Consider the following 25,569-nt stretch of genomic DNA (forward strand, 5'->3'; position numbering starts at 1 on the left):
TTCATTTGGGACCCTGCAGATGAGTCTCTTCCCTTTTGCGTATGGCATCGCCACTTCCTTTGGCGGCATCGCGAATTTTTTCGTTTGGTACATGTTGGTTTCGGTTTTGTACAACTTCAAGTTGCATATTGTATATTTGTCATATTGTTCAAATTTTGAGTGCTATTTCAGTTTCCAAGTAACATATGTTATGTTTAAATGTTCTTAATTGTAATGAATAAAACTTATAAACATCCAAATCTTCAAACAAAATAGTTATCGTTATAGTGTTTAATATTCAATGCATAAAAAATACAAAAAAATAATAAGTAATTAAATAAGTTGGTACAATGGTACTAATCAATTGTAATTGATATGATTGATAGTCATGTTGGCTGGTTTGGTTTGATATAATTTTATTACGAGGCAAAAATAGGGTTTGCCATTACCATAATGATTGTTTAAATGGATGGTTTCTAAAATCTAGCTAGAATGGATCAAACGCAACAAAATATTTATATCTCGTGTGTTGAAATAAAATTTTTATAAAACTGTATCTGTCACTGAATAATCTAATTTTATAGATTCACAGTGTTATCAACCTTATCTTTGATTCAAACAAAATGATGATAGTGAACCAAGTCAAGCAACATCTTTTTCATTTAAACTCATGATCAATCACAAAGATTTTAAGTATTGTTTCATAATATAAATCAATCTAAGCTCTTGATTTCTTTGAACCAACTTAGGTGTGTGTGGGATTGCTTACTTGAAAGAACTTATGCTTTTCTACAAAAGTGTTTATCAACTTATTATAAATTATAATGATTTAACTTATTCAAAAACTTCTTATTACCGGTTTGACACCGGTGGAAACTGTTTATCAAAACACTCAAAAATGCTTATCATCGGTGCCACACCGGAATAAGTCAATAAGATGTTTTTATAAACAATCCCAAACACCCCAGATTGTGATTTTTATTCCTTTGGTGTTGAAATTTTGATTTTGATTTTCATGGTTTGTAATTTGTTGTTATTATCGTCTTTGAGACTAATTTTGTTAAAAAAAACCTTCAATAAGGCGTCGTTTACCAAACGCTTACCCGGATAAACGCTTACCAAGTCACTTTACTTTACCACATGAATATAACAGGGGATAATAATAGCGAATGCAAGAATCGAGTTTTACAAGAATCGAGTCTTATCCGGTAAGTGAGGACGAGGACTCTTCATGGTTAGCGCTTACCGGGATAAATTGTTACATACGATGCGTTTTATTGAATAAAATCTTAGGGCAAATTACATGAAAAAGTAACATACTTTAACTTGATTCCTATTTTGGGTAACATACTTTTAAAACTTTCATTTTGGTACCTATAGATAGAGCAAATTGCATGAAAAAGTAACGTACTTTAACTTGATTCTTATTTTCGGTAACGTACTTTCAAAACTTTTATTTTGGTACTTAAGATGTAAAGTTTTAAACATTTAAGTACCCGGGTAACTCATTGAAATATTAACCGATTATCATGCTAATATGACGAGTGATGTGGTATCAAACTCGGTATTATTTGCTGACGTGGTCAGTGGCGTGGATTTTTTAAAATCTAAAATTAGTCTTTTTTTTAGTCTAAAATTAGTCTTTCCGGATTACCCGGGTACTTAAATGTTTACATTTTAGGTATCAAAATGAAAGTTTTAAAAATACGTTACCCAAAATAGAAATCAAGTTAAAATACATTACTTTTCCATGCAATTTACCCAAAATCTTATCCAATAAGTATTTATAATGTTTGATTTTACCGATACCGCTTGCCGGATAAGCGTTAGCGCCCCGCCTTAGGAATATTAACCGTAGTTTACTCGAAATAGACGTCAAGAATTGTAGAACAAAGTTTGACGTCTTTTTGTGGGTCGCAACAGATTTGCATCTCCTAAGGAGTATATGAGATAGGTGCAAACGCTGCCGCCCTTTTGGTCTCTCAAAACATCTGTTCTGACAGCAAACTGAACTCCATTAGTGCCTAGGGTAACGAAGATAGGAAAAAAGAAGTGCTGGAAATGATGCCTTTATGCCCTTCTCATAAAACCCTAGTTAAACCTTTTTCCTTATCTTCATCTTCCCATGTTTTCTTCACTAAATTCGTTCCATTCAAGCTCAACAACGCAAAATTCTCTTTCCATGGCAATAATAGACTCAAAATTAGGGCTTCATCGGCTTCAAATTCTGTTGTGTCGCCGTCTACTTCTCAACAGGAAAATTCAGAGTCTTTGCAGCTGTTTGAGGTGGATCACTACCTTCAACCTTGCCTATTATGCATATAAGTGTTACAATATTCTCTTTCCATGGACGTAATGTGTTGCTTTTTAACATTGAAATGTACAAAAGTGTTGGTCTTTTATGGTGGCATTGCTGTATTGATTGAAATTATTCTAGGTTCTTTTAATCTAACAACAGTGGGGTAAGAAAATGCAACAAATTCTACAAGGCCTTTGCATTTGCAAACCTCTAGGATTGATACAATAAATGAAATGTTTTCTCTCTCTTTCATTGGCAGTGGAGGGAGTAATTGGTTAATCAAGTTGTTATATACTCCCTCCTTACCTAAAAAGGGAGATAAAGTTTGATCTTGGACCAACTTTCAACTTCAAGAATAATATATTCGCCAATATTACTGTTAAATTATTGGTGTGAAATTTGCTAGGAAAAAGCATATGATTTGGAACCTGAGAAGTACCAGGTTTAACCTCAAAATTCAAAGTGTATGTCCTTTTGTTTTCCTTTTTTTCCTCCCGGAATGGTGGGAGTTATCACTTTGAGTAGCCCATGATTAAATATTAAGAATCTATATGTGAGTAATTCCAAATTTCATGTAGTAGTATATAAGGATCATGCTTGCTGGGTGTTGCATTTTGTATACTTGCTGTCTGGTGTCAACCATACCTAGTTTACCTGATATGATAACTGTGTATAAGTGGCCCAAATATGCTCTAGGGTGGCGTAATAATCAGATTTAACATAGTTTTATCCTTGAATAGAAGATCCTAGTACAATTTGGCTGTTATACATACAGTTCTATTTGGAGATTCAAATAACCCGGGAAGTAATAATTGAAAATCTATTTTTCTCCTATTGATGAAGTTGTCACAAAGATGCATTTGTTAAATATAGAGCGTGGTAGATGTCAGCCAATTGTTCATCACCTCTTAGGTATCAATATGCTATAACAAGTCATTCATACTTTATACATAATATTTATATTTGAGCATGAAAATTAAGATTTATTTTCCCAAAAATTGTACATCTTTTTGTTAATTCTTTTAACTTTGTTTGTATTATTATATTGGTGATATGTTTATTATGATAAAAAAAGTTATCTTGCTGAATCACCAGTTGGGCCTTTTGTTTGTACAAAAAACATAGTATCGGATTAGTGCAACTATGTATGCGCAGAATATACCTAATATAAATTTCTATTTTTATATTGGATTTTCTTCTACTTATTACACTTTACCACCATAAGAATTTTTTTGTATTTTGCAACTGATTTTGATGTGTTATATCATTAGATGTTGATAATCCGAGTCTTGGCATAGAATCTATCTGGTTCTGCAATATAAATCTTTCAAACCCACAAAAGTAAATGAAAACATTCTGGTCTTATAGGATTCTGGAGTGTAATAATCAGTATAATAGAAGATCAAGGATGACCACAAGAAGAGCAAGCAAACCTTTGCCATTGTACATGGAGGGTTTAATATGTTTTAATTAATTTACAAGATAGTTGCTAGAATCTATGATGACTTTACTACTTCTGTGATGAGTTTAATGAACATGGAAGTCACATGCAGCTTATTCTATTGATAGCATGGTCCCAAACAAACAGCCTATTTGATTCACTACTGAGAGCGTACAAAAAACATGCATATGCGCGTCACTTAGAGTGCATACAATAAACATGATCCCTTATGGGCCTGTTTATTATTACTCGCTGCTTAGGAGTCAGAAGAAGGAATCCTTTGTATGCTACCTTGTCTTAAGCTTACACCCTGTCTAGGAAATAGCCCCTTTGAGGTTGCCTTTCCATCTTTACACATTGCATATGGTTCCATATGTGTACACCTCCTGGAGGTAGTCATCTCCACGCTCACATTCTTCATGGATTTTTTAGCAAGTATCTTTATATAATAATACGTGTGTTACTTTGTTGAGCTCTTACCCACTACCTGTCTTGGTTCAATTGTTTATTTTATATTTACTGATGCATCACCGTTACTCTCCGTGAATCAAGGATGGTTCTGCGATCTAGATTCTATTTTTTTTTGTCAGATGTAAAATGAGAAGAGATGGATAGCACTGTGGGCATCTCCCTTACGTTCACATTTGATCTCTTCTTCGTAGTTATTTTGTGGCGTTCTATGTTGTTTAATTCAATTTTATGTTGTTTCTGGGGTTTTTCTCTTCTGTTTTGTGGGAGGGGCGGGGTTTTTGATGGGGATTTATAGGTGCTATAGAAAATATGAATTGTTTCAAATAATTGAAGTTGAACACTTGTGTTTTCCTGGGTTAGAATGCTGTACTTCAGTTAATACCTGATAATAAATTTTGCTTGAACAATCGTGGTTTCAGAAGCTGAAGGAGGCAGAGAGAGAGAGAATAAATAAACTGGAGGAGCTTGACAGAAAAGCAAATGTGCAATTAGAACGGCAACTCGTCATGGCTTCAAATTGGAGCAGGACGTTACTGACCATGCAGCAGAAGTTAAAGGGAACGGAGTGGGACCCTGAAAGTTCACACAAGATTGACTATAGTGAATTCTTAAGACTCCTTAATTCAAACAATGTTCAATATATGGAGTACTCAAATTACGGGCAGACAGTATCAGGTTAAGTCTCCTTGTTGGTGATTGTTTTGGTACTTATCTCAAAATGCTGAAAGCTCCTTTTGCATTCAGTTAATACTTAATAGAATTCATTTCATAGAGTTAAGGGATAGTCAGGATGTAAGAGTAATCTTGAAAAGTATGGAATTGTAGTTCTAGTATTTCATAGCACATTCAGATAATACTGTGAAGTATCGGTAATGTATATTCTGCTGTAGGTTAGAGGAATTCTATGTATATACTCACGTAATACACACGCAGACCAAAGTTGTTAAAAGCTCAAGGCACACTTAGGAGCAAGGGGTCCGAGGCCTAGACGCAAGGTGGGGGCCTCAGGAATGCGATGCTCATCTTATAATATATAATATATATATACCTACATACATACATACAAACATAGTAGTTTTGGTTTTAAAGCCGTGAGGAGAAGTTTGAGGTATGGAATGCATTTATAGGGAGCCTTGAAGTTGTAGGAGATGTGAACTGAATAGACTTGTTTAATATTAGGACTTATCTAACAACTCTTTTTTGTAGAAGTCTAGGAATTTATTAGACCCAATTAATATTAGGGTTTGACTTATTTAATAACTCTTTTTTGTAGAAGTGTAAGAGACAAGAAAGTTATTTAATATTAGGGTTTGTTTGACTGGTATTAAATAAATCTTTAAAAGGCACGCCCTGGTGTGCTTCATCGATACGCCTTGCCTCGACATGCAAAAAGCCCACGAGCTTGAGCCTAAGAACCTAGGCGCACCTCAGGCGTGCTTTTCACAACTTTGACACACACACACACATATATGTGTATGTATGTATGTGTGTGTGTGCATGTGCATCCGTATGCATATGCTAATGTGTAAGCATATGCATTATATAGAGTCGGCCACCATATACGAGAGTGTAACACCATGCAATAGGAAATGTTGTGGCTGTGTCTTTTATTAAGTGAGCTGTAATTTAGCGAATCTGAAATAATGGTCGGTCTTCGTTGAAATTAATGCCCGTGGGTAACTATGTATAAAGAAATGGCCATTTAATTGCATATTATTTTGTTTGCCTTCATGCCTTGCAAGCACAATCTCTTATAGGTGCTTTATTGCAAAGACATCTTTCAGTTTTTCTGGAAGATCATGACTTGAGCAGTTAACGCAGTCGATTGCGGAAATAGCGGTAGGGACCTTGACTTGAAATAGCGGTCGCTTTGATATTTCGGTAGAGAAGTTATGTTCATAAAATAAATACGAATATACATAAAACTTAAAATATTGCATGTCTAATACATATCTAGTCAAACAATTCAAACCACACAAGCAACATAGTAACAGAGTAAGCAACATAGTAATAGGAGCTGTGCTGTTGAGACGAGAAGATAACTCAAGAAGAAAACTATAGCAGAAAACCTGAGGAACCGTGGAATCCAGAAGAAAACTCGAGCTGTTGAAGCTTTTTGGACTTGGAATCGATGAGCAGAGCTTTGACTTGGAATTGATAACAAAGTTTGACCTAAATTGTTTCTATGTTGATTTAATTGGTTTCCTTTTTGTTTGCAGGCCTAAGTTTGACTCTAAATAGCCCACATAAATGACATACCAAAGCCCAAATATTTAAAAAAGGAGGCCAAAAGAAAAATCAGTATTAGCGACTACTATTTGGTATCAAAATTGCGGTCAATAGCGGTAATAGCGACTGCTATTTGTGGTACCACTATAATATACTGCTGTTTTGGCCAGGACCGCCATCCGCTATTTCGCCGCTATAGCGCGCTATTAACTGCATAGATCACGACATCACTACTCATTCTTATTTTAGTTTTTAAGATGGTGAGTCACCTCATTTTTGGTGGTGAATGAAGATCTGGAACAGTCACCTTAATAATTGATCATAGAGGTTCATCCATGATCCATGTAGTATATGCAGATGATACTCTTATGAATTAACTGTATACAATGAATATCTTTCATTTGATTGGTGGTGTTACATTAACCGACATTCTTCTGAAGTTTTTCCTATAGAACTTGCTGTTGTTAGTAAAATTACTAAACAATAAACTTCTAAGTGAAGTTTTTTCTTACTTGATGTGCATTTATGAGTTAGGAAATCAGATTATTCGTGTATGCCATGATTCATGTGTTCAGAATCTGACCCGCACATCCATCTCTTCCTAATTTGAAGAAACCTAGGCCTGCATTTCAGTTGACAATCACGTGAGTTAGAAAAGCACACGTGTACCACATTCCGTAAGAGTATTCATATACTTGATGGTTTACCTTGGTTGATGATGTTGTTTGGAGGCCTGGCTCATTTATGTTAATAATTATTTTTGCTATGTGGGTCTATTTACTAAAATATAGAAAAAAATTTGTGTTCTGCAAGTTTTCTATTTATGATCAAGCTCACTCAAACTTCTTCTAAAACTCTTGCGAGTGATAATGCTAAGATATTTTATTTTCAATTTTTTTAAAGTATAGCTGCTCATGGGATTATATTTGAATCTTCTTGTGCATATATCTCTCTACCCTTTGATGTGACCGAATAAAAAAACTTCATATGTTGAAGGTGAATAATACTCTCTTGTTTGTTATCCCCATCATTTTTGCTCTAATTGCAGTTGTCATTGCAGATTTCTAGTTAGTAGACTATCAGATTTATGCTTGATGAAACTATTTGATATACCATGTTGTATGTGTCTATCTTTGAACACTTCCTGTTTGGGTAAGGGTTCAACATAAGCAGTTATAATGAAATTTGCGTGTGCCAATGTGTTGCTCTAGCTTCTTTCTACCACAAGCAACTCAATCGGTTGTTCTTGTATGAATAATGTCTTTCTCAGTAGCTTTATTGAGGAAGAGGTTTATATGAATCTGATAAGGGTTCATCGCTTTGCCCCTCAAAGGTTTGTTGACTTCAACAGCCTCTATACTGTCTCAAACGGTTCTCCCCAAGTAGGGGTGTTAACGAGTTGAGTCGAGTTAGTTTTGGTCATCCATCTAAGTTCTTTTGATGGTCGGTATGTCATGGAGGGATCCTAATTACTCAATCTTCTACAAGAAATGTCTTGGATAGGATTATTATATGCACACTTGTATTATGTTTGCTGTTATAGAGCCTCCATTCATTGAGCCTATTGATATTTGGACCTATCATCGCACCTTGCAGCTTGAAAAAACTTTTAGGAAGGCTCAATTGGCAAGTTGGGCATGTGCAAGATTCGTGCTGCAATTTGAGCAGCAATATTGGATTTCGATATTGGGAGTGATGTCTCTCCTACTCTATAAGATTTTTGTCTTTTTGTTAAAGTTCCATAAACAAATTGAGTGAGTTCAGTAGAATTCATTTAGCTACCATTGGGCTACTAGATTGACTGCTTGCTTATGTTAACTTATTGTCCTGGTTTGGGTGGCGGAGGACAGGAGTAGGAATCTTATTTCTGAACACGAAGGGAGTCGGACGCTGTTATTCATGTGTTTTCCGATGTCATTTTGTCGCTATGTAAAGAAAATCCCATCACCTTATCCACTTTAAAGTTTTTTCAAGTACTCGTTTTTGTTTTCTTTTTATATGAAGGATTTTTCTTTTTTACATGTGTCGTATTTCCTTGTCAACTTGTCGCTATTTAAAGAAAATCCCATAACTCTATCCACATCAAAGTTGTTTCAACTAGTCACTTTCGTTTTCTGTTCGTATAAATAATGTTTATTTTTTACTTTTCAGTAATAATAAGTTGCAAGATTATTAGAAAACCACAATATTATTAATTGTTAGTTCATCCTAATCTTCCTCAAGTCCTTGGTTTTCTATTCTCACATACTTTACTATTTTGCAGTGATTCTACCATATTATAAGGACGGAGAATCAAAAGTTGACTCAAAGAAGGATATTGTTTTCCGGCGGCATGTTGTTGACCGTATGCCTGTTGATAGCTGGAATGACGTTTGGCAAAAGCTGCATCAACAAATTGTCAATGTTGATATCCTTAATGTGAATACTGTTCCTGCAGAAGTCTATTCCAGTGTTGCAACTATTGTTGTCTGGTCAATGCGGCTTGCTCTTGCTATAGGATTGTACATCTGGATTGATAATATGATGAGGCCAATCTACGCAAAATTAATTCCTTGTGATTTGGGAAGCCCCCCTAAAAAGATAAGGCAGCCAATAAAAAACGAGACACTTGGATCGTTAGGCGAGAGTCGGTAAGTAAATAAGACTTCATTGTGGCTGAAATATCATGAACCCCTTGTCGAGTTCAACCGTACTCTGTACTCTAATCAAGTAGAAGCACAATCAATTATTAACTTGGAAGAAGGATATATTATTGCATTTTCACATATGTTTGCAGCATTTTACTATGCAAATTGGTTACATTTGATTGAGTACTTAGTAATCGGTTCTTAAAGAAGTGTCATTGCCATGTCTGCCCGGTTTTGTGAAGTTACTTTGAATATCTTCTGTGTGGGGCTTGTGTTGACAGCTTTTGCTTTCACATCAAATGTAAACTATTGTGCTGATGAACAATGTTTCATGGACAATCCAAAAGAACATGTGAAAGAAGTTGCTGGAGTGCTATGATATCTTGACACTATTTTGTTAACATGTTCTTTGTTGTTTTTAAATGTTGGAGGGGTGTGTGTGTGTCAGGTTTTAGTTCTACTTGTTCCCTACGTGCCTCTTGATCCACCTATTTAGCTCTTCAAATGAATGGGTCACAAACCACACACTGATTAGAGCATTAGATAATGCTCATCACCTTTGACACAAAATGGCAAATTAATCACAAATTTATATAGAGCATCTAAACTTCCTAAACTTACTTCTCTTATAAAATTGAGCATTACTTTAGAGGTGATTAACTCCATGACATAGGATCTTATAGAACCTGGAAAAGGGTCCTAAGGGGTCATAGAGAGAGGAAAAAAGTAATAATAGGGGCATTTATAGCAGGTCCTGTTAATGGAGCCAACTTTTTGCTAATTACTTTTTTGCTAACAGCAGGAATCTGTAACAGTGCCTGTTGATGGGTTCTGTCTTCTGATGGATTACCACTTTGTTTTGCGACCATTAAGTTTGAAAGATGGATGGAGAAAAATTCATGATACCAAGGGCTGTTAGTCTCTAATAAGTGCTTCATAAATTGGTTGAAGAAGTTCCGACTATTGTACTATCTATGCAGTTACATTGGTGACAACACAACCATACTAGGATAAGAAAATAGGATATAGGTTGCGGTCAAATTTTTTTACACATTTTATCAGGGGTTGGAACTTACGAAATTAAGGTTACGCATTTGCAGAATAGTACTGACTTGGATACTGCCTTGGCTATCATCGTGGTAATATATGAGTGCAACATTACTTCAGAAGATTAAAACCGAGATGGACTGCATCATATCCCAAGGTCCATGATTGCAGCAAACTTCTGTAGCAAAATATACAAGGAAACTTATAGCAAGCCTAGTAGTTCTTAAAGGTGACAGATGTCCCAACATTTGTAGACATGTTGAATGAAATAAAAAACATTTGAGTGTTACCAATGTTTCCAGAAAAGTGGATGTGATTATGGTGAATACAATATTCTTTCTGATGTAAAAGGAATTGCAAAATTTCTGTTTCTCCAACATGATTGTAACACTTCTTTAGTTTTTATGATGTAATTTAAAAATTGATGGATCTTGAGTGAGTAGATTATGATGCTGTCTGATGAACCTTTTGCAGTAACCTTGCTAATTTATCATGTGTGGAAATGGGGTTCTAAGTTTTCTTTCTATCACTCTCCAGGGCGAAATTTATATCAGCAGAAGAAACAACTGGTGTCTCCTTTGATGATTTTGCGGGACAGGAATATATAAAGAGGGAATTGCAAGAGATTGTTCGAATACTCAAGAATGATGAAGAATTCCAAAATAAAGGCATATACTGTCCTAAGGGCGTGCTACTTCATGGCCCTCCTGGGACTGGTAAAACCCTTCTAGCAAAGGCTATAGCTGGTGAAGCAGGTCTTCCTTTCTTTGCAGCGAATGGCACGGATTTTGTCGAGGTCAAAAACCTTATCTTCTTCTTAACTTTTTCAGTTTTGATAATCAGAAGCATAGTACATGTTGTCTTATGAGGACTTGTGGATACCAGAACCATAATAGACTACAGTTGTTAAGAAGATAGATGACTGCTTCATGTCTTGCAGAAAGTGCTGGTTCAGATGAATAGAATCGAGGGACTCTCAGCAATTTGAGCTGTCAATATAGCTTATTATTTGATTAGGGTAAACGTCAGTTTTTGACCAACTGTAGAGGGTGGCTTGGGTATAATGAGTGCATTCTTCATGATATCATACCGGGAAATTCTTTTGCTCAAGAGGCTAGACAATAGGTAATTCAACCATGTTATCTTGCGTCAGTAAACTAATATAACCCCTGATTGCTTTATTATGCTGACATCTTTCACAAAGTACAATGAGTTTTCTCTCTGTTAGCTCACTCACTGCCAACAAGATGTTTCATCATTTCTAGTTATTTATGTGCTGGCAGTCCCATTTACAGATTAATTGATTTTCTTTTTATCTTTGTGGAATCTCTATACTAGCAACTCACCACTTCACTACTGTTGGCTACTATCATAAACTACTCAAGATAGAATGATAGATGCCACTGGTGCATATGCAGATATAGCTTTTGATGGGTTCTACTTCATGCCTGGTTTGCTCTACCTTGGTGGTCTCGTAATTGACCAAGTTTCTACATACATGTTTGTTAAATTAGGTTTCTCTACGTTAACAGCTATGCATTTGGTGATTGTAAGTGCTTGAGCAACATACATTCTTTACAAACACAATGGGATCACATTTGTTACAACAAAAATTTAGGAAGGTTAAGGTAGCAGGACCAGGATGCTGGCTAACTTTCAAAGTTCTCTTGCAGATGTTTGTTGGAGTTGCAGCATCTCGTGTGAAGGATCTTTTTGCTAGTTCAAGATCATATGCTCCTTCCATCATCTTTATAGACGAAATTGATGCTATTGGTAGCAAACGTGGTGGTCCTGACATTGGCGGGGTACGGTAACAATGCCTTCTTTGAACCTGCAAAAATTGTTTGAATGTTCCACGTTACTTTGGCACAAGGAAAATGAAGATTAATTTTACACATTTCAGTGAACTCCATGTTTGATTTGTTTTGCCATCTTATAGTCATTGTTCTTTGATTTTTGACACTATAAATATTCATCTTAAACATCGTAGTGATGCAGACCAATTCCATGTTGTATATAATAACGAAGAAAATTGAATTTAGTAAATGCTCGTGCTGGTATATTCATTATTTTAGTCACCATCACCATGTATGAACTTATATAAACCTATCCATCTTCCTAACTGGTTGGTGTTAGGCTGAACATGAGATATTGAGATTCATTCAATGCATTAAGACAGTTGGAAATTAGGATTGGAAGGGGTAGGGTAGAAAAAGAATGTTGCGCAATTGCTATGCTTACATTTCCATGCTTAGACACGGTCAAGTGAAGTCGGCTATTCAAACATATTTCCTCACACCTTCCCATCTTAGAGTTGAGCCTTATGATATACTTATACCTGCTAGTCATTGCATGTTTTCTAACTTTCTCTGGTAAACCATCATCTTGATGTGTGCCATGTTGTTTCTCACTAATGTGGCTGCAGACCCATGTTATTTGTAGCAGCCCAACTCAAACTACATAGCAAGGTAGGTCTCCTAAAATTTTGCGTCCAGTTTGCACATCGACACCGAAGTAGTTCATGATTCAGAAGAAGTTAAATATGAATATGCATCAGATCTTCACTAATAAGTAACTTGCCAACTTGCCTAGATAGCTCCCCTTATTTTCTGATTTGCTTAGCTACATCATGTCCTTAAGAAATAGGACTGATGGATGCAGACAACCTATTTTCTATTTTAAGCATAACAAAATTCTACTGTTAGCTGTTAAGTACTTACATAAATGATAGAAGAAAAGAAAAAACAGGTGACGAGAAACAAGAGAAGAAACATAACCTCGGTTATGATTGAATATTCAGCAATACCTTAAGAGTTGCTTGTTTTCTCTTTATACATAAATTATATGTACCTTGTTTATCGTAGCAGTTTGTACAAGTCTGCTCTATATTAATTTTTTCACTATTCTATTTACTTAATAGGGTGGCGCAGAAAGGGAACAAGGCCTGCTTCAAATATTAACAGAAATGGATGGGTTTAAAGAGTCAACATCTCAGGTATTGATTATATTTTTCATTCTAGTTCATAACACTAGATGGTGCTCCTGCACAAGCTAACCTTGGGTATATAGGTGCTAGTTATCGGAGCAACCAATAGGCTGGATATTCTTGATCCTGCACTTTTGAGGAAAGGTCGTTTCGATAAAATAATAAGGGTTGGTTTGCCGTCTAAAGATGGTAGATTGGCTATATTGAAGGTACCTCCTTAAAAGATTCCCATCTTCAGAATCCACCTTCATTAAATTTTACTGTTATGATTGAAGTATGGTATATTAGGTGCATGCAAAAAACAAATATTTTCGTTCCGAGGAGGAGAAGGATACCCTATTGCTGGAACTTGCAGAGAAAACAGAAGATTTTACTGGAGCAGAACTACAGAATATACTGTAATTCTATTGATGCTTTAGTTTGTTCTTAATCCTGGTTGATGGATAGAAGCTAACAATTAAGTCTACAGGAATGAAGCTGGTATTTTGACGGCCAGAAAGGATTTGGACTACATAGGACGAGAAGAACTTCTTGAGGCCTTGAAAAGGGTAGGTGTTAAGAGTTGGAAGGAAAATAAACGTTGCGTTCAGTTAAATTTATGTCTTGCCTTCACATATTACTCTGTTCATGGTTTATATATCGATATTGCAGCAAAAGGGAACATTTGAAACAGGTCAAGAGGATAAAAGTGAAGTTCCTGAGGAGCTAAAACTGAGGCTGGCATACAGAGAAGCAGCGGTTTCTGTTCTTGCATGCTACTTTCCAGATCCCCACCGTCCATTTATGGGGGTAAGTAGATATGTCATATGTCATTATGGGTAAAATTAGTTACCGGATCTGGATCCTTTTTCTTGAGTATTTGAAATTGTTCCATATGCAGACAGATATCAATTCTGTTAGGGGCCAATCAAACATGCGCTACGTAGATATTTCAGGCCGGGTGTTTAAAAGGAAATCAGATTATGTGAATTCCATAATCCGTGCTTGTGCTCGTATGTATATTAGTCTTCATTCCTTAACATCTTACCTTGTTATAAGTTTGTCTCGGATGTATCCCTGACATCCTCCTTTCTTTATAGCCAGAGTAATTGAAGAGGAGATGTTTGGATTAGATAATTTATGCTGGATATCTGCAAAAGCTACATCAGAAGCTTCAATGCTAGCTGAATTTTTAATTCTCCAGTCAGGAATGACATCGTTGGGGAAGGCGTTCTACCGAAAGAAAAATGATTTAGTACCAAATGTAAGTGCCGTTTTATTCGTTCACAACATATAAGCTAGCATCATCATACTACCTTAGGTATTCTTGCTTTTAGTTATTATATTCTTCAGTCATGGTCTTTATTTCTAGGCACTGGTTTAGCTATATCATTATAATTAATCTTTAATAGAGTTTTATGCTTCTAGAACCTTCTTGCAGCATGTATCAGAGCAGAACGTTTTGATACCAAACGTAGACCCTTTTTATCATTATGGTAGCATTAGTTTTGATTCCTGTAGATTCGTCCCAGAATTTTGATAGTTGGCTAATTGAATCATCTGCATTATATTCATATTTAATGTTTCACTGTAATAAAGTTTCATTCTTTCCGAAGCTTCTGATAGTTTAGTTTTTCCATAGCTTGCAGCCAAACTTGAAGCACTTACCGATGAGTACTTGCGTTTTGCTATGGAAAAATGTTATTCTGTCTTGAGAGAATATCATTCTGCTGTAGAAGAGATCACAGGTTTGTTTTGTTATATTTTAGTGAAATGTTTTTTTTTTTTGAAGTGTATAGTATTTATATACGGCAAATAGAATAAATAAACTCACACATCCTCCTCACCTTTGGTGAGGTTTGAACCCCTGACCTGCTGCCAAAGGTTCACATACCGCTAGGCCAAAGGCCCTTTGGTTTTTAATGAAATGTTGAGTGCAATAATTTTGATAAAATCTGGAGGCTAGCTTATTAGTCACAACCCCTCTTATTTACATACATAATTGCCTATGAAACATGTGCATAGGTGCAGCATTACGGTGCTGCATTTGTATTATGGGCCAGCACGACGCCTTCTTTTTTGTTAGCAAACACAATTAGTAAGAAAATGTTGCTACCATATGGCTACAGATATTCTGCTTGAGAAAGGGGAAATTGAAGCTGATGAAATTTGGAATATCTACAGAAATTCCCCTCGGATATCTCAGGTTATTTATAAACTAGTTCCCCCCTATAACGTGGATGCATATATCGTTTATAAGCTTCTTTGTGTTGCATTTCTGTGAACAGAATTTTTATGTATATGTATGTATTTACGTATGTATATATGTGTGTGTGCATGAAACTATGAATATATTCACATAAAGCCATGTATGTGTATGTCAATATGTGTGTATTTGTGTGCTGGCATGGGCCTGGGTGGTTGGGTGCATGCATGTTCTAATAAATTGACCCCTCAAGTATTCTCATCACTTTGTAAATAGTTGAATTGTTATTCTGTTGAACATTTATGTTTGTTGTTTCCTCTCAAATCCCATAAGTGCTACCTGAGGATTGATTTTTCACATACTACACAAAATGCATCACTTTTAAGTTGTGTATTCATTATTGCAAAGATGTCGAAAGGAGAAGCCGAGCAGCCGGGGGGGGGGGGGTGATAGTGGCACCCCTTGAGGAAATTCTAAAATTAAACTAGGAACCCTGTTAAGTAGATTTTATAATAAATAGAATATTTGTTGAGAAATTAGAGAAAGCTATGTAGAGAGAATATTTGGAAGAACGGAGAAAATTGAAAGAATCTTATTTACGAAATTGAGACTATCTTTACAAAAATGAGGATAACCCAACTATATATTGGTAACAGTCAGACACGCAAACAGAAAAAACAAAACTAACTATTTCAATTAAAGCCACATCTAACAATATTTATGTAATCCGTGTAGGATTGAGGTAAAATTTTCTTTTATATTTCAGAAACTTCCAGGAATATTCCTGTATGTATATGGGACATAAATGGAAATTTCTGCATTTACTGTGTGTATGCTATACAATTTTTAGATTAATTGAACTATCAGGAATTGCCAATCTTTTAAGTTTTTTGGATCATTGCATCTCGGATTAATAAAATGTGTATCATTGCTTCAGAGCTTTGCAGTTTGTGAGGGTTATTTATAAGGTTATAAATGGATGTGTGAAAATCTGCATAGCCACAAGTTCATGTCCATATTGAAGTGATGAGTATCCATACCCACTAGTGGATGTGGATATGATCATATCTGTATAAAAAATACCTGCTATTCGAATATTCTTTTATGTAGAATATTAACATGATAATTATGTGATTTGAAAAATAAGGATTTATATTTATTTAGTTGTGAAGTATGTTCCTGATGATTATACAAAAAATATATATTGCTCACATACATAACGGGCTTGTTATCTTGATACATTATTCGTCTAAGATTCTTATAAAATATCAGACAATATCTAAATGCATACAATTAAAATCCGATAAAAACAGATGTATTAGTATCCTATCCATTTACACCCCTAGCTGTTATACCATCTTTTCAGCCAAGTGTGATCCCGGTGGATGAATATGCTGCATTGATACATGCGGGAAGGTGGGGAATCCATGGTGCTTCACTTCCAGGTAGGGTGACATTTGCACCCGGCAATGTTGGATTTGCAACTTTTGGTGCCCCTCGTCCAATGGAGGTTAGTGCAGAGTTTATACATATGATTTAAGCGTTAACCATTCATCTTGTTGAAATGGCTGCATTTTCGTTGTGTGCAGACTCAAATTGTTAGTGATGATACCTGGAAGCTAGTCGACAAAATCTGGGACACACGCGTTCAAGAAATTAGAGATGGGGTGTCAAGAGAAATCGAAGCAGAAAAGGAGAAGCCACATGTTTTGGTTGCCAGCCATTTCCTATGACCGTTGCTCCTTTTCTATGGTCAGTGTTTGCAATTATCTGCAGTATAGTGTATTAGTGTTCTAAAAAGTATTATGTGAACTAGGCAGTAAGTGAATCACCTAACCAGGCGTTAAATAGATGCTTAAGCGGTTTATTTTAAGATAAAATTACTTTTATATTATGTTAAAGCATCAAAATCCATAATTATATACAAATATTTCTCTAAGTGACTAATTTCATTGCTTTTATTTATATAATCACTCAAAAAGGATTGGACATTGTAGGAAAACAAACTGGTGGAAATATTGTGTGGTGATTATTAGGAATCAATCTCTTATAATCAGTGATTTTATTGTATATTCTCTCCATAGATAGAGTGATTTGTTGTATAGGTTCCTTTTTCCGCTTTGGTAATTTATTTGGTAGGATCTTTTTCTTGTGTTTATAAATGGGTGTATCATTCTCTTTAAATCAATATAGAGAATTATTCCCAACTATCTTTACTACATGGTATCAGAGCTTAAGCTCCATTTTTGATCAATCTGAACCGACCTCTATTTCGTGCCTTCATAATCACAATTGTAAATTGATTTTTTAGTCAATCGATTTCATCAAACCAATTTCATCACGTCGATTTCATCCAACCGATCCATCCAATCGATTTCATCCAACCGATTCATCCAATCAATTTCATCCGGTCGATTTTATCCAGTTAACTCATCAAATCGATTTCAATTAGTCGATTTATCAAATCAATTTTCTCCCTCGTCACTCTACAAGTTTCAACGAGTCCGGGGTATTGTTACTCACCTGATCACTTTTTCAGAAGCCAACAGTAAGTTATTTTTATCTCTGCCTTATCGTATTATTCCAAATGTTTGGTTTCGAAACCTCAGATAACTTAAATGTATCTCCTTTGAACCCTCCTCAAATGATTCAAACCTCAACCGATTAAAGCCTTATCGGTATCACGAGTCACAAACTCAACGGGCATAACTATCTTCAATGGTCCCAATCCATGATGATGTTTACAAGTGGATGTGGTCGAGATAGTATCTTACTGGCACATTCACTCAACCAACATCTAATACTCCAAAGTTCAGAGCATGGAGGGTAGAAAACAATCAAATTATGGCTTGGTTGCTCAGTTCAATGACAACTGAAATAGGAGAGAACTTTCTTCTATACACTGCGAAAGAAATTTGGAATGCTGCACGAGAAACCTTCTCCGGTAGTGAAAACATAGCTGAGTTGTTCCATGTAGAGAGTATTCTTCAAGATTTACGTCAAGGAGAAAACTCTGTCACCACCAATTTCTCAACTCTCACTCGTTACTAGCAACAATTAGATTTGCTTGAGCACATGAATGGAAGTGTTCTGACAATCAAACTTTTTTGAAATCCATTGTGGAAACTAAACGCATCTTTAAGTTTCTAATGGGTCTCGACAAGTCTGTTGATGAAGTTCGTGGAAGACTCCTAGGGATGTAATCATTACCAAAATTACGGGAAGTCTTTTCTGAAGTACGTCAAGAGGAAAGTCGTAAGCGAATCATGATGGGACTAACCTATCCATCTTCTTCCCTAGATGTTTCAGCTCTCGCAACAACCAAGGACCCCGCTCCAAACTCTGTCGCTTTAGCTTCCCAAGGAATGTCCTCAAGCTTCAATGATAATCGACCAAGAAAAGTATGTCCTTGGTGTAATCATTGCAAAAGGCCTGGTTATCTGAAAGAAGGGTGCTGGAAACTATATGGAATGCCCTCAAATTGGAAACCAAGCCGAGACCGTGAGCTTAGGGGAAATACAATAGTTACTGAGCAGTCCCAAGCCAACAATCAAGTGCCATTTACAAAGGACCAAATAGCATTACTTCAACAGCTCATAAGCAAAGGCTAATATCTCATCGTCTGCCAACAATGAAGCAATCTCGCATTTCATGTTGGTGATAGTGCAACTCCTTCATCATGGATAGTCGATTCTAGTGTTTCAAATCATGACAGGTGACAGATCTTCTTTTTCAAGTTTTTCCCCTTGCAATAAGCAGCAAACTGTTCGCATAGGGAATGGTACTCGCACTGCTGTGGAAGGGGCAGGAACAATTCACCTCTACTCTATGCTCTATGCTATTTGTTCCTGGTCTAGACTGTAATCTTCTCTGTGAGCAAATTAAACAGTGATCTCCATGTTGAAACTAATTTTTTTTTGCCAAATATTGTGCATTTCAGAACATGAACTCGGGGATGACGATTGGCAATGTTGAACTTCGTGAAGGTCTCTATCTTCTCAATGTGAACACTTCATCAACTCCCGATTCCACAACTAGTAAGATTCGTGTCAAGCCTCCGCTAGAGCATGTTCGTAGCCTTAGGTCCATCTTCCAGTCGAATAAAGAGAGTGCAATTATGTTGTGGCATTCTCGTCTAGGTCGTCCTAATTTTTCATATATGAGACATTTGTTTCCATCATTGTTCTTTCACATAAATCAGAACTATTTACATTGTGAAGTATGCCAACTCGCAAAGCACACACGTAGCACTTTTTCTCCACAACCTTACAAACCAAGTCACCCCTTCTCACTCATTCATGGTGATATTTGTAGACCAACCAAGATCCCAAATATCACGGGTGCTCGATGGTTTTTATTGGTGGTTGATGATCATACTCGATTATGTTGGACATTTCTGATGAAGGATAAAACTGAAACTAATCCCATATTCCAACATTTTCATGCCATGGTCCAAAACCAGTTTAAAACCAATATTCAAATTCTCAAAAAACTGACAATGCGAAGGATTTATTCAATTCAAATCTTGGTTCTTATCTCAATTCTCATGGAATTGTTCAACAAAACTCATGCGTGGACACATCACAACAAAATGGTGTGGCTGAATGCAAAAACTGTCACATCCTCGAAATTGCTCGAGCCTTGCTCCTTCAAACCCGTGTTCCCAAAAAAATTTGGGCCGATATTCTTCTAACCGCCACGTATCTCATTAATCGATGCCTTCTCATGTCCTTACGTTCAAATCTCCCTTGCAAATTTTTCATGAAATAAACCAACCTCCAGACTTTTATCTCAGATCCCACTGAAAAATTTCGGTTGTGTTGCTTTCGTTCATGTTCACCCTCACAATTGCAGCAAACTTGAAGCTCGCTCTGTTAAATGCGTTTTTCTTGGATACTTGGCAAATCAAAAAGGCTATAAATGTTACTCACCGGTAACACAAAAATTCTATGACACTATGGATGTGACATTCTTTGAGCATACACCATTCTTTCTCAATTTTGCAATTCACGGGGAGAAAAGCACTCAGGAATCACAAAATTGGGAATGGACAACCATCTTTGAGTCGAGAACAAGTCATCCTTCTCATGCATCGTCTCCTCAAATTTCACCTGATTCGTCTGAAATAAGTCGTCAATCTGGAGTCCGTCCTAAACACCTTAATCTCCCTGATGAAGAAATAAAGTTTACACAAGAAGAGAAAAACCTTTGGAACCAGAACGAAACCAACAAATCAAGAATCTTTCCCTAGTTCAGTCCATCCTGAAACGTTACACAATGAGACAGAATCGAGTACAAAATCAGACTCCGAGGAGATAATAGCAAATGATCCAAAGATGGATTTGCCCTTTGCTCAAAGAAAAGGGATTCAATCATGTACTCAACACCCACTTCGAAGCTATATCTCATACTCAAACTTGTCAGAGAAATTTCGATCCTTTGTGACTTCCTTGGATAAAACTGCGATTTTGAGTTTTGTTTATGAAGCTTTGAAGGTACCAGAATGGCGAAAAGCAACCTTCGATGAGTACAATGCTCTTGAAAAGAATGACACATGGCTCCTAACATCTTTGCCACCCGGTAAAGAAAACCGTGGGATGTAAATGGATTTTTTCAATAAAACATAATGCAGATGGAAGCATAGATAGATACAAGGCTCGTCTAGTGGCAAAAGGGTTCACTCAATCTTATGGAATTGATTACCAGGAAACATTTGTCTCGGTAGCCAAACTTAATATTGTTCGTGTTCTATTGTCTATTGCTGTCAACCAAGACTGGCCTTTATTCCAACTCGATTTAAAAAATGCTTTCTTGAATGGAAGCCTATGTGAGGAAGTGTATATGGATGTACTGGCCGGTTTTGAAACGGAAAAAACAAAAGGAAATGTGTGCAAGTTGGCATTATATGGGCTCAAACAATCTTCGAGAGCTTGGTTTGACAGGTTCTGTAAAGTGCTCTAACAAGATGGTTATTCAGAGTCTCAAGCATATCACACGTCGTTCATCAAACACTTCCCAGATGGGAAAATTACTGTGCTAATTGTCTACGTTGATGATATTGCCCTTATACGAAATCACGAAGAAGAAATGAGAAGACTGAAGATTGTTTTATCCAAAGAATTTGAAATCAAAGACCTTGGGCATCGTACTTTCTGGGAATGGAAGTAGCCAGGTCGAAAGAGGGGATCTCTGTCTCTCAACGCAAGTATGTCCTGGATCTCCTACATGAAACTGGCATGAGTGGTTGCAAGCCGGTTGAAACTCCTATGGATCCTAATACGAAACCGATATCTCGGAGTGAAGACGAAGCAGCTAATAAGGGGCGATACTAACACTTGGTGGGAAAGTTAATATATTTGACACACACTCGTCCTGATATAAGTTTTTCCGTCGGAATTGTAGTTTTTAAGCAATCCCTCAATGGACCATATGAAGGATGTGATTCGAATTCTAGGTACCTGAAAAAGGATCTTGGAAAGGGATTAATGTTCAAGAAAACACTCAATCGGTCTCTCAAAGTTTAAACAGATGCAGACTGGGGCAGATCCCCTATCAACGGGAGATCTACATCCGGTTATTGTTCATTTGGTTGGGGAAACTTGGTGACATGGAAAAGTAAAAAGCAACATGTTGTATCTCGAAGCAGTGCCGAATCCGAGTTTCGAGCTTTAGCTCACGGTATGCGAAGGAATTTGGCTAAATCGACTGATACTGGAACTTAAGTGTGGAATTTCTGGCCCTATCAAGATGATGTGTGACAACCAGTCAGTGATAGCTATGGCTAAAATTCCAATCCATCATGACAGAACGAAACATGTGGAAATTGACACGCACTTCATATGTGAGAAAATAGAAGGAAACATTATTTCTCTCAACCATGTTCCCTCTAGGCAGCAAGCAGCAGACATTTTAACCAAGGCCCTGTTTAGACCTCACCTCATTGAACTAAGCTCTATGCTTGGTCTAACAGACATATTCCAACCAGTTTGAGGGGGAGTGTAGGAAAACAAACCGGTGGAAATATTATGTGCTGATTATTAGGAATCAATCTCCTATAATCAGTGATTTTGTTGTATATTCCCTCTATAGATAGAGTGATTTGTTGTATGTTTTCCTTTTTCCTCTTTGGTAATTTATTTGGTAGGATCTTTTTCTTGTGTATATACATTGGTGTATCATTCTCTTCATATCAAGATAGAGAGAATTATTCCCAACTATTTTTGCTACAGATTTTACCTCTGTGTCAGAGAAGTCACAAATCTATCTCAAATTCTTTTAACTGAGCTGACCATTACCACTCAATTGTTTTTCTGGTTAATGGGTACCTAATTAATACCCGCTTAGCCCGGATATTTCCTTTTTAATTATTTGAAACACTAAAATCAGTGATTAGTTGCTAATAAAGCAGGAGATAGCGGCCTTAACCGAGGGATGGGGAAGTGAGACATTGGATGCTAGGTGGTCACTTTAGCAGCCCTAAGTGGGGATTTTAGAACACTGATGAACACATCTCATGTGGTTGGGTCAGCAGAAGAAAACAAAGAAGAATATTATGGTTATGTAAACCAAACGAAACTGACTAAGTAGGGTGTGTGCCGCCTCCTTTTGGGAAGAAGGGGGGGGGGTCTGAGCTGTATGTAGACCTTTCCTTGTCCCAAAAGTAAGGTGGCTGTTTTCTTGAAGACCCCTGGTTCTTGCGAGAGTGTGAGCATTCGCAAACAGGTAGAAGGAACAATGACTGGCAGATAGTAATCATAGAAAGAGAAAAATAAGAAAAAGTATGAGTAGGTACATCAAAAACACGCAAAATGTATGGTAATGCAAAAGACACTTGTTACTTATTGTTGCTACATGTAAATTCGATTTCTTTTCTTGTGCTTATATCACATATCTTTAGATTTTTGGTTCTCGAGTCTGTAGCTCATAGAATGCATTGCATAGGAGGCTTGTAAGAATGTGGCAAACTTCAACCCTGTGTTTCTAATGTATCATATGCCAATACTTTATGTTTTTGGTTTTCTATTTACTTCTTTAAAATCTTTAAACTGAAACAAAAATAAGGTGTCTGGCAACTGCTTGCGTTGTTGAAGAACCAAAACCGATTTACATTTTCTTTTTAAATGTTGGCTATAAATTGCAAAAATGATTTTGATGTTTCCATGGTTGAACTTTGTTAACAAAAAGCATGTGTCCACTATTTCATTTTAGTGAGGTTTCAAACACAATTAAACATAGTTTCTATCTTGTATCAGTTTTCGTATCTTGACTATCGAAACAACATGGTCTTGTCAAATGAGTTTTGAGCTTGCTGTCAGACTGAATTCACAATACATTTGTATTACAAAAAATAGACAAACTTAAATAAAGAGAAGCCTCTACTATTACCAGTAGACGCCCAGACATGTGTTTGGTCCCCTAGATTTCTTTTACTACCATGGGTGTCTAGGTCAGTTTTCGTGCACCTCTACTAATCCCATGGGGCACTGAAGTTAACAGCTGTGAAATCCTCGAGTGGCCCTTAAGGGACTTGAACTGGTGATCAGTGGGAGCAAACCCAAGAGTTTGATTTCTGAGTAGTTTTTCCTTTTCTACACTCCAGCCACTATCAGAAGAGTTCTATTTTTCCACATGCTTAGTACCCAAAATGCTCCTGGCTAACCGTAAAATTAGGAACTCAGGGTGCTGTTTTGCCACTTATCATTCAAGAGAGCTGAAATTCGTTTCATAAGATACGATGGATGTGTGTGGATGCAGAGAGAAAATACAAAGTATCCTAACCAGTCTCGGGATTTCTTAGGGACTGGTCCTAACCGCTTAATGGGTTATTTAGGAAATAACCTTCTGACAAATTTAAGAAAGTCTTGCCTAACAGAAGAATGTCTTTTCCTAACACAAGAATGTCTTAAAATCTATCAGAAAAGGTCATGCATCTAAAACAAATGTCAGATGGTTATTCTCCTAAATAAACCTTGCTTGAGGGCTGAGGTCAAGGGTTGGGTTCCAGTAAGAAGGGAAGTTATGGTGAGAAGCATAAGAAGAGATCTCCATCCTTGGATCAATCTTTAAATGTCAACACTAATAAGGTACACCGAGATGTACCGGATCAATTCCCTTCTAACGCGCAATTCATGGGTGGACATGAGATTAAAAGTGATCAAGGGTTCAGATCTCTTCTGACGCTTCTCACCATAACTTCCCTTCTCACACGATCCTTCACCCTGAGATCAAACTTCAAAGATAAATTGAATGAAACCTTAAGATCATAAAATAGAAACAAGTTCATTGTCCATTGGAATTTCTGGACTCTTTCATATCTAAAATTTTGTATCTTCAATAGACTTGAAATTTTTTGTTATTGTTTTTGGATCATAGCAGCTTCTGCATCTATAATATAGTTTCCATTGTACATGATTTTCTTTGCAGGCAGTTTGATATGCTTAATATACTGGGCTGCAAATTAGAACTACTTGTGGTGAGTCTTGATGCATACATTTTTTTGATATCGCTTTTGGACGTTTTAACATGTTTTTAGGACATTTTTACAATAAAAATGTTCTATTAGTTTCTTAGGACACTTTTGAGAAGTGTCATAGGAACACATCTTTTTATACTACCCATGTTTTTCAAATGTCATATAAAAAAATTAATAGGGTGTTCTATTTCAAAGTTGTCCTAAAAACTTGTTAAGTCGTCCAACAGCGCCCTATAAACTAATTGCAACACTTTTACCATGGACACAATTATATGGTGCTATAAAACAGCTTATTAGGATGCTTAGACATTTTTGACGTTCTATAAACCCGATTTAATCGTAGTGATGCCACCTTTTAGAGTCCTCGCGTGATGGGCATCATAATAAAGGAGATCATGTGTTCAAACCTAGACACCACCACTTACTGTTGACTCGTAGTAATTTACCTCCTCCAGGATGGTCTCGTGTCCCCTCTTTAACATCTAATATTTGTCGTATTCTAGGTACTGGGTCATCAAAAGATCGTCTTATCTCACACTACAACCGGCCGTAAGCAGCTGTGGAGCACGAAGATGCGGTGAGATGCAGTATGTACCATTTGGCATATAACATGTGTAAGTTTTATTATGGAGGTAAATAGGATTTGACATTTGTTGTATTTCATTTGGAAGGCAATGAAGGCCTCCCACAACTCATTTGTTGAAGTAGATACTAAGGATAGAGGTAGAGAAAGGTTTTTGTAGTGCAAGTAAATACCATGTAGTGGAGCTTGTAAATTATATGGTCAAAACATGTTTCTACAGTTGGTAATGGTATGCCAAATGATTTTTGGG

At 36.5% G+C, this 25,569-nt stretch overlaps 1 protein-coding gene across 4 annotated transcripts; it reads left to right on the plus strand.

Moving 5' to 3' along the window:
• The first annotated feature begins 1,907 nt into the window (after positions 1-1,907).
• LOC112515223 (probable inactive ATP-dependent zinc metalloprotease FTSHI 4, chloroplastic) lies at positions 1,908-25,569 on the plus strand. 4 transcript variants are annotated; one of them, XR_003069498.1, is made up of 19 exons: positions 1,908-2,265; positions 4,610-4,865; positions 8,683-8,763; positions 8,857-9,049; positions 10,631-10,889; positions 11,767-11,898; positions 13,014-13,088; positions 13,163-13,288; positions 13,368-13,477; positions 13,549-13,627; positions 13,731-13,868; positions 13,960-14,071; positions 14,159-14,322; positions 14,701-14,806; positions 15,188-15,264; positions 16,631-16,774; positions 16,854-17,016; positions 24,688-24,736; positions 25,240-25,569. XR_003069498.1 is itself a non-coding variant. In XM_025121895.1 (17 exons), the coding sequence occupies exons 1-16, from the start codon at positions 2,041-2,043 to the stop codon at positions 16,995-16,997; spliced, it is 2,514 nt and encodes an 837-aa protein (XP_024977663.1). In that variant the 5' UTR covers positions 1,908-2,040; the 3' UTR covers positions 16,998-17,016; positions 25,240-25,569. The 4 variants fall into 4 exon arrangements, 2 of the variants coding, with proteins under 2 accessions (XP_024977663.1, XP_024977664.1); XR_003069497.1 differs by having other exon boundaries at positions 8,683-9,049; XM_025121895.1 differs by lacking the exon at positions 24,688-24,736 and having other exon boundaries at positions 8,683-9,049.

This window comes from Cynara cardunculus (assembly GCF_001531365.2).
Source record: "Cynara cardunculus var. scolymus isolate 2C chromosome LG 7, CcrdV1, whole genome shotgun sequence".
Classification (NCBI taxonomy): Eukaryota; Viridiplantae; Streptophyta; class Magnoliopsida; order Asterales; family Asteraceae; genus Cynara; species Cynara cardunculus.

What these genes read in the sequence shown, in the direction of transcription:
- LOC112515223 (XM_025121895.1), top strand. Translation starts at nt 2,041, where the DNA reads ATGATGCCTTTATGCCCTTCTCATAAAACCCTAGTTAAACCTTTTTCC. An exon ending in TTAAAGAGTCAACATCTCAG is followed by an intron (nt 13,089 to 13,162) that starts GTATTGATTATA and finishes TTGGGTATATAG; the next exon opens with GTGCTAGTTATCGGAGCAAC. An exon ending in TGCTGTAGAAGAGATCACAG is followed by an intron (nt 14,807 to 15,187) that starts GTTTGTTTTGTT and finishes ATATGGCTACAG; the next exon opens with ATATTCTGCTTGAGAAAGGG.